This window comes from Nomascus leucogenys, chromosome X, assembly GCF_006542625.1.
Source record: "Nomascus leucogenys isolate Asia chromosome X, Asia_NLE_v1, whole genome shotgun sequence".
Lineage (NCBI taxonomy): Eukaryota > Metazoa > Chordata > Mammalia > Primates > Hylobatidae > Nomascus > Nomascus leucogenys.
In genome coordinates, this window is record NC_044406.1 from 120628249 (window position 1) to 120636888 (window position 8640).

The 8640-nt window shown below is 39.4% G+C and overlaps 1 protein-coding gene across 2 annotated transcripts in view; it reads left to right on the top strand.

Annotated features, from left to right (window-relative positions):
• FAM122C (family with sequence similarity 122C) overlaps window positions 1-5201 on the top strand; it is a 57033-nt gene extending 51832 nt beyond the window's left edge. Inside the window, exon 9 of one of the 2 annotated variants that reach the window (XM_030806926.1) lies at window positions 4707-4896. In XM_030806926.1, the coding sequence (XP_030662786.1) occupies window positions 4707-4836 (130 nt within the window). In that variant the 3' untranslated portion in view covers window positions 4837-4896. Of the gene's footprint in view, window positions 1-4706 lie in introns of both variants that reach the window. The other variant, XM_003272536.3, reaches the window with a different exon arrangement.
• The last annotated feature ends 3439 nt before the right edge of the window (window positions 5202-8640 follow it).

The window sequence follows — 8640 nt, forward strand, 5'->3', positions numbered from 1 at the left end:
GTGTTTAGTTTCTTTATGGGAGTTATTTTTGGTTAAATATATGGAAAGTGACCCACCTACTCAGTAATAAAAGGGCAGTGGAAAGAACAGATGTGTTTTTTAAAAACTCCTACAATCCTGGATCCCACTTCTCAATGGTACCTCACTAAATTATGCTCTTCTTCCTTTTTTTTTTTTTTTTTTTTAATTTTCTTGAGACAGAGTCTTGCTCTGTCACCCAGGCTGGAGTGCAGTGGCGCAATCTTGGCTCACTGCAACCCCCTCCTCCCGGGTTCAAGTGATTCTCCTGCCTCAGCCTCATCAGTAGCTGGGATTACAGGTGCCTGCCACCATGCCCGGCTATTTTTTTTTGTATTTTTAATAGAGACAGGGTTTCACCATGTTGGCCAGGCTGTTATGGAACTCCTGACCTCAGGTGATCTGCCCACCTCGGCCTCCCGAAGTGCTGAGATTGCAAGCATAAGCCTGTATATTTAGTACAATTTTTAACTACAGTGGGGAGGGGAAATGGGTGAATAGGAAAGGAGATTAAACTTAAAAATGTGTATTGTGAAATATCTATTAAGATAAGAAAGAGGAGTAAGAAGAACAAGAAGAGGAGAGAAACTGAAATATGCTTTAATGTTCTTTGTATATTTTGGATTAATTAATGGCAGTCTTCCTAACAACATAACTAACTCAGCATGTACTTTTTGTATTCTAAGATTAAGGGCTAGATAAATTCTGGAAAATACTATTTTCCAAAGTAAGCACATTGTTTTATGAAGATGCTTCAGTCACTAAGCTTAAGGGTCTTTTACCTGTGCTGTGAAATTCGGGCTAGTGTTGAAAAAATATTCAAATATATCAGCAGTTTAAGAGCTGTTAGAAGTCGAGGGTCAATTGAGTATTTAAAATAAAGTATGCTTAAATTGAGGAGTGTTTTACCAGATTAAAATAGTTCTCCTTTTGAGACATGTATACATAAATACGTTATCACATGAAAAGTATCTGGAGTTTTCTTAGAATTTATGATTTAAAATTTTTATAGATCAATTTTAACATAAAAGATGTAGTTTCTGCCCAGTGTCTTCGGAGATGTGACCTGTCTCACACTTGGTTTTCAGCTGCTCTGAAAGACGACTGCCTTATTTCTTTGAGGTGTCCCTGAGGGAACTCCAAAGCGAATTCTGTGTATACCACCTAGTCCATATTTTAAGTCATACCCCACCCTCCAAAGCATGCCCTATACAAATATGCTGAAAATTCATTTGGCCATTTTTGGCCAGATACAATAACAGATAAACAGAAATTGAAATTTATTCATATATTTTGGAATATGCATATTCATTTGGGAAACAACGAACTATGTCCTATTTGGACCCCATTAATACAAATGAAATGTGGGAGAAAGGTAGCATAAAAATAAAAGAGAGGTCCTGAGGCAGGGGGCGGGAGGAACTAAAAAGAATGAGGATTATGTGAAGTGAGATCAAGATTAGAGTCTCCAAAGCATATGAAGTCATATTTTATGGTGAGAAGCAGCAGTGACTTCCATTAGGAATAAGCGAGAGCATGGGCCGGGCACAGTGGCTCATGCCTGTAATCCCAGCACTTTGGGAGGCCGAGGAGGGCGGATGACTTGAGGTCAGGAATTCAAGACCAGCCTGGCCAACATGACAAAACCCTGTCTCTACTAAAAATACAAAAATTAGCCGAAGGTGGTGGTGTGTGCCTGTAATCCCAGCTACTCAGGAGACTGAGGCAAGAGAATCGCCTGAATCGAGGAGGCAGAAGTTGCAGTGAGCCGAGATCACACCACTGCACTCCAGCCTGGACATTAGAGTAAGACTCTGTCTGGAAAAAAAAAAAAAAAGGAATAAGCGAGAGCAAATAAGCCTTCACATCGGAATACTGCAGAAATTGGGCAGCTATAAATACCATTTGACGAGTAATGCTGGTTTTAGCAAAGAGAGATCTAATTTTCTTTTATAAGGAATTTGTTTTGATTTGTCATGGTTTCAATGTTAAACCAAAAAGGAGAGCTGAGTAGTTTTTCTATAGTGACATAAGTGCAATCTGGCAAGGCATGGGACACCAGACTTCTTTTAAACTTTATGAGCCATGATTACACTTCTGTGGAAGGTCTATGCAATATCTTAATGGTGACTTTAGGGTTTTATCATTCAAATGGAAGTTATGGGCTTGAATATCAGTTTTGCTCAGGTCCAGAAATGATTATCATATGAATGTGAAACACTGTGCAGATTTTAACATTTACTTCAAGGCAAAGATTACAGAAATGCAGTTGTCTTTTTTTTTTTGAGATTAGATGTTCTACCTTAATCTCTAAAGATACAATTATTTTGTTTATTGTGTGCTGTAAAAGAACTTACCTATTTAGTTCGTTGTGTACATTTAGCAAAATAAAGATAGCAACAACCTAAAGTTTTAAAATAAGGAATGACATTAAACTCATTAAACAGCCTTACTACATAGCTATATCAAGTCATCTTGTATGGCCGGGCACAGTGGCTCACGCCTGTAATCCCAGCATTTTGGGAGGCCAAGGTGGGTGGATCACCTGAGGCCAGGAATTTGAGACCAGCCTGGCCAACATGGTGAAACCCCGTCTCTACTAAAAATATGAAAAATAGCTGGGCGTGGTGGTTTGCACCTGTAATCTCAGCTACTCTGGAGGCTGAGGCACGAGGATCGCTGGAACCTGGGAGGCGGAGGTTGAAGTGAGCCCAGATCATGCCACTGCACTCCAGCCTGGGTGACAGAGTGACTTCCTCTCAAAATAATAATAATAATAATAATAATAATAATATCATCTTACAGAATTTAGTTAATAATATAAGAAAATTATAATCATTGAAAACAAAAAGTAAATCTAAAAACATATACGGTACAAACCCAATTTTATTTAAAAAACAATCGTGTATACAACATATTCAGAAATTACTAAAGAATGGTTATGTCTGGATGATGGTTACTTAAAATTGTTTTCGTTGTGCTTTTCTGTATTTTATAAATTAATTGCAGTGAATAGGTATTACTTTTGCAATTAAAATCATAATAAACATGTTAAATAAAACATATCTACCTTGATCTGCTGTATTGTCATAGGTGAAATGGCATTTCAATATCAACCAAAAAAGATTTTCCAAGGCACAACCAACATGCTTTCTTCTGATACTTCCCAACTGTCAGAAAATAATATGTGGTGAGTATTAGCATGAGATTTTAAACATTCATTGATCATTTTTGCTTCGTTTTTAAGTCTACTTTGGCTATTGTACATATTCAGAAGTATGGTACATTATTAACTGTTCTTAGAAGTTTTAAAACTAATATTCCAAATGGATACTATAAACTTGAGTTATTTTATTTTCTTTTTTTTCTTTTTTCTTTTTTTTTTTTTGAGACGGAGTCTCGCTCTGTCGCCCAGGCTGGAGTGCAGTGGCGCGATCTCGGCTCACTGCAAGCTCCGCCTCCTGGGTTCACGCCATCCTCCTGCCTCAGCCTCTCCGAGTAGCTACAGGCACCCGCCACCACGCCCGGCTAATTTTTTTTGTATTTTTAGTAGAGACGGGGTTTCACCGTGGTCTCGATCTCCTGACCTCGTGATCCGCCCGCCTCAGCCTCCCAAAGTGCTGGGATTACAAGCGTGAGCCACCGCGCCCGGCCTATTTTCTTTTTTTTCTTTTTCTGAGACAGGGTCTCACTCTGTCACCCAGGCTGGGAGTGCAGTGGCACAATCTTAGCTCACTGCAACCTCCACCTCCCAGGCTCAAGCAGTCCTCCCACCTCAGCCTCCTCAGTAGCTGGGACCACAGGTGTGCACCACCGCGCCTGGCTAATTTTTGTATTTTTTGTAGAGATGGGGTTTTTCCATGTTGCCCAGGCTGGTCTCAAACTCCTGAGCTCAAGCAATCCGCCTGCCCTGGCCTCCTAAAGTGCTGAGATTATAGGCGTGAGTCACGTCACCTGGCGGAGTGTTTTTCTTATGAGATGTGTGTGACACTAATATGTGGTGGATACATTTTTAGAAGTGAGATTTTGGCATTAGATTAAGAGATATTAGAGAAATACATAAAAATGCATCCTTGGAAAAAGTCATCTTCTGCCCATCTTTTCTCCCTTGGATTTTTGTCTACCTTGTTGGGTTGAGAGTATTATTGAAAAGCGTGCCTAAGAAAGCATGTTTTAATGATAAAAATAGGAAATACCAGAATGGATTTCTTTCTTTTTTTTTTGTTTTGTTTTGTTTTAGACGGAGTCTCGCTCTGTCTCCCAGGCTGGAGTGCAGTGGAACCATCTTGGCTTACTGCAACCTCTACCTCCTGGGTTCAAGCGATTCTCCTGCCTCAGCCTCCTGAGTAGCTGGGACTACAGGTGTGTGCCACCACACCTGGCTAATTTTTGTATTTTTAGTAGAGATGGGGTTTCACCATATTGGTCAGGCCGATCCTGAACTCCTGACCTCGTGATCCACCTGCCTTGGCCTCGCAAAGTGCTTGGATTACAGGCATGAGCCACCACACCTGGCCATGGATTTCTATTTATTGTTACTGGTGGTTTTATTGTATGACTCTTAAAACACTTTGCTTGTGACAAGTGCCAGTTGTTAGTCACGTATTTTGCATTCTTGTGTAGACAAAGCAGAGTATACAGAGAGATCTCGAGTTCTGCTATCAGTGAGTGGCATTTTCTTCTCCTAGTCTACTTCCAGCTACTTTTGATGGAAACAACAGCAATGCTGGATCTTCTGGTAATTCGTCAGCTGAAATCGGCACTGTCACAAACTCTCTTGTGTCACCTTCTGATACTGGTTCTCATTCGTTCCAGTAGACAAACTTTCAACTAAATGATTCACCCATCCCAAGGCTTTCTCACAATGGAGAAACACACACATCAAGCAAACCAAGTCAAAGCAATGAGAATTGTACTGTACAATTTAAACTATCTCCTATTTATCTTTTTTCCTCAATTTCCTAAAATTCTATTTAGCTATAGAACTTGCGTGTATAATTCTTGTGTGCGTCCTTAAATTTAATGTAATAATATGTTAAAGATGTTTTCCAAATAAGAACCATGTTGAAGATACAAGCATAAATTGTTAGGCTGCTATTTTCTAGAAAATGCTGTACCTTGACTTTTTAAAATAATCTTATGAAACATAATTCTGATAAAATATAGTTGTTCAATTAACAAAGTAAAATGATGTTTGACAATTATGTACTTAATGATCCATGCTAGTCTTTAATGCTATTTTCAGTAACTACTAGCTTCCACTTGGTAAAGAAAAGTCACATATCAAAGGCAATTTTTACGACTAAGTTATACTATATTGATCCAAGGATTGCTTATTTTGCACATGAATCCTTAGATATTCAATTTGTTGGGAAGCAGTAGGTAGGAGAAGAGCAAGACGAATTAAAGTTAATTGAATAGAAAGAAAATAATATGTAATTGAGGCTTCACTCAATTTGTACTCAACCTGATTAACCCTGATTAATTTTGTATTCTAATTAAGTGTGGGAAAATGTTGATAAATTGTAGTCTTTTATATTTTTATCATTTACGTTTTATTCATCATCATGACTACTGATTTAATTAAATACAGGCTTAATATGTCAGGGCTTTTCTGCGAAAATAATGTGCTTCCAATTGTTCCCTAAGGGCTAGAAATGTTTGTTTAAACCCTGATTTTCTATTCGAAAATCTTAAGGGTTTTTTTTTTTTTAAATAGGAAAAATTGTGTGTTAAAAAATTTAAATTTAGGCTGGGCGTGGGGGCTCATGCCTGTAAACCCAGCACTTTGGGAGGCCGAGGCAGGTGGATCACAAGGTCAGGAGATCGAGACCATCCTGGCTAACACGGTGAAACCACGTCACTACTGAAAATACAAAAAATTAGCCGGGCGTGGTGGTGGGCGCCTGTAATCCCAGCTACTCGGGAGGCTGAGGCAGGAGAATGGCGTGAACCTGGGAGGCAGAGGTCGCAGTGAGCCAAGATCATGCCACTGCACTCCAGCCTGGGCAACAGAGCAAGACTCTGTCTCAAAAAAAAAATTAAATTTAAAATATGTGCTTTAAGTAATTGGGGGTAGTATTAGCATTTTGAAAAATAGAAACATATTCTCATGAAATGAAGCTGAGAATGGTTTAAATTGCCTCAGATAATAAGACAGGAACAGTTATCTCAAATATGTATAAAAGACTTTTTTTCTTTTCATCGGAAAGAATCAGAGTGATAGAAATCTGATGTGGGTATGCTGCCATGTGGGAAAAAGACTGTGGCACTAACGATTTTTTGACAGTGACCCTGATGGAACTGATCAGAATTGATATACAAGTGGGAGAAGATTCTATTCAATTATGAATAGATGAAGCCAACTATTTATAAAATGACTAGGATCATGATGGTCTCTTGAAACTGGGACAGGATTCTATAAATTGGCTAAGAACAAGGAAACTATAAATATGTTACTTGCTTCTTTACTTGCCAGCCCTTTAGTGGACCAGTTGTGAGAGGGGCCCCTCATGGAATGAGGTGTGGTTGCATTGATGTTTCTTGCTGAAACTGTAGATCATTGACAGACAAAGGTTCACACGTACTATTGACATCTTAGCCAAAGAGAGTTTTGCAGAATGTTCAAGCACAAGGACTAAGGATGCAGAAAGTAACTAATGGGGATAAGACTACCACTCAGTTGTATAAGGAACTTTTATCAGCAAATCTTGGTAATCTTGACTATCTCAATATACTTTTCTCAACTCAGACAATTCCTTTCCCTCTATTCAGTTATTTTTTTTTTTTTTTTGAGATGGAGTCTCACTCTGTTGCCCAGGCTGGAGTGCAGTAGCATGATCTCGGCTCACTGCAACCTCCGCCTCCCAGGTTCAAGCAATTCTCCTGCCTCAACCTCCTGAGTAGCTGGGATTACAGGCGCATGCCACCATGCCCGGCTAATTTTTGTATTTTTAGTGGAGACGGGGTTTCACCATGTTGCCCAGGCTGGTCTCGAACTCCCGGCCTCAGGTGATCCACCCACCTCGGCCTCCCAAAGTGCTGGGATTACAGGCATGAGCCACCCCACCCAGCCCTATTCAGTTAGTTGTTATTGATTTAGCTATACACTAGGATGCCACAACTCACTGTAATATGCTCAGACTCAAGGATTCCGTAGTTGGTTCTCCATTCTGTTGCCTTTTGAGCTTGTGTATTGGGAGGATCCATTTCTAAAACGATTTTCCATTTATTGTTGATTTTAAGACCAAAATGATTGTAACTTTTACTTGCTATTCTGTGTTTGATTTTTTAAAATTATGGTAAGGCGGCCGGGCACAGTGGCTCACGCCTGTAATCCTAGCACTTTGGGAGGCCGAAATGGGTGGGTCACCTGATGTCAGGAGTTCGAGACCAGCCTGGCCAACATGGCGAAACCCTGTCTCTACTAAAAATACAAGATACTAGCTGAGCGTGGTGGCAGGCACCTGTAATCCCAGCTACTCAGGAGGCTTAGGCAGGAGAATCGCTGGAACCCGGGAGGCGGAGGTTGCAGTGAGCTGAGATCACGCCACTGCACTCTAGCCTGGGCGACAGAGTGAGACTCCGTCTCAAAGAAAAAGAAATTATGGTAAGGCTATATTTTGTCTTCCTAAACATGCCGAAGAATTATCATATCAGTTTTCTATAGTGAAGGACATGTATTAGTTTCCCAGGGCTGCCATAACAAAGCATCACAAACTGGGTGGCTTAAACAATGGAAATTTATTGTTTCACAGTTCTGGAGGCTACCAGCCTAAGATCAAGGAGTCAGCTGGATTGGTTGCCTCTGGAAGCTCTGAGAGAGAATCCGTTCCATGCCTCTCTCCTTGCTTTTGGTGGTTGCTGGCAATCCTTGGCTTACAGATACATCACTCCAATCTCTGCCTCAGAGAGAATCACACAGGATTCTCTCTGTGTCCTGTGTCATCATATGGCCTTCTTATAAAGATAACCAGTCATTGGATTTAAGGCCCACCCTAATCCAATATGACCTCATCTTAATTTGATTATATCTGCAAAGACCCTGCTTCCAGATAAGGTCAAATTCACAGGTCCTGGGGGTTAGAATTTCAAGATATCTTTTTGAGGACACAATTTAACACACAATGGTATAATTTTAGAATTTTGATTTTGCTTGTTTCACTTTTCCTAAATTAGTTTTTTAAAATCGTCTCTCCTATAACTGGTCTTAAAAATGTGAGAACAAGAGGTGACTATAAAGCATCATTGTTAAACCTAAGATATGTGTTCAATCAAGTATTCCTGTTTTACTTACAATCTTATAAAAGAGCAGTGCTCCAAATTTACCCTAATGATTCACTGATACTCAACATGAAAACTCACTGTAGTAATGAGTTGGGTCCTCAGATCAGGAAAATATATATATGCTTTTTAAAATTTATAATAACTGAATCAACCAATAACATTTATAATTTTAAATACATTCAATAAATATCTAATGAATACTTTCTATGTACAGGAAACTGTACTAAAACTTTTATGATTTATGAGGATGAGTGAGATACCTTATCTGTCTTCAAGCAGGATAACTAAATACAAAAATAATGATACAAGATAGTCTATGATAACATGACTATAGAT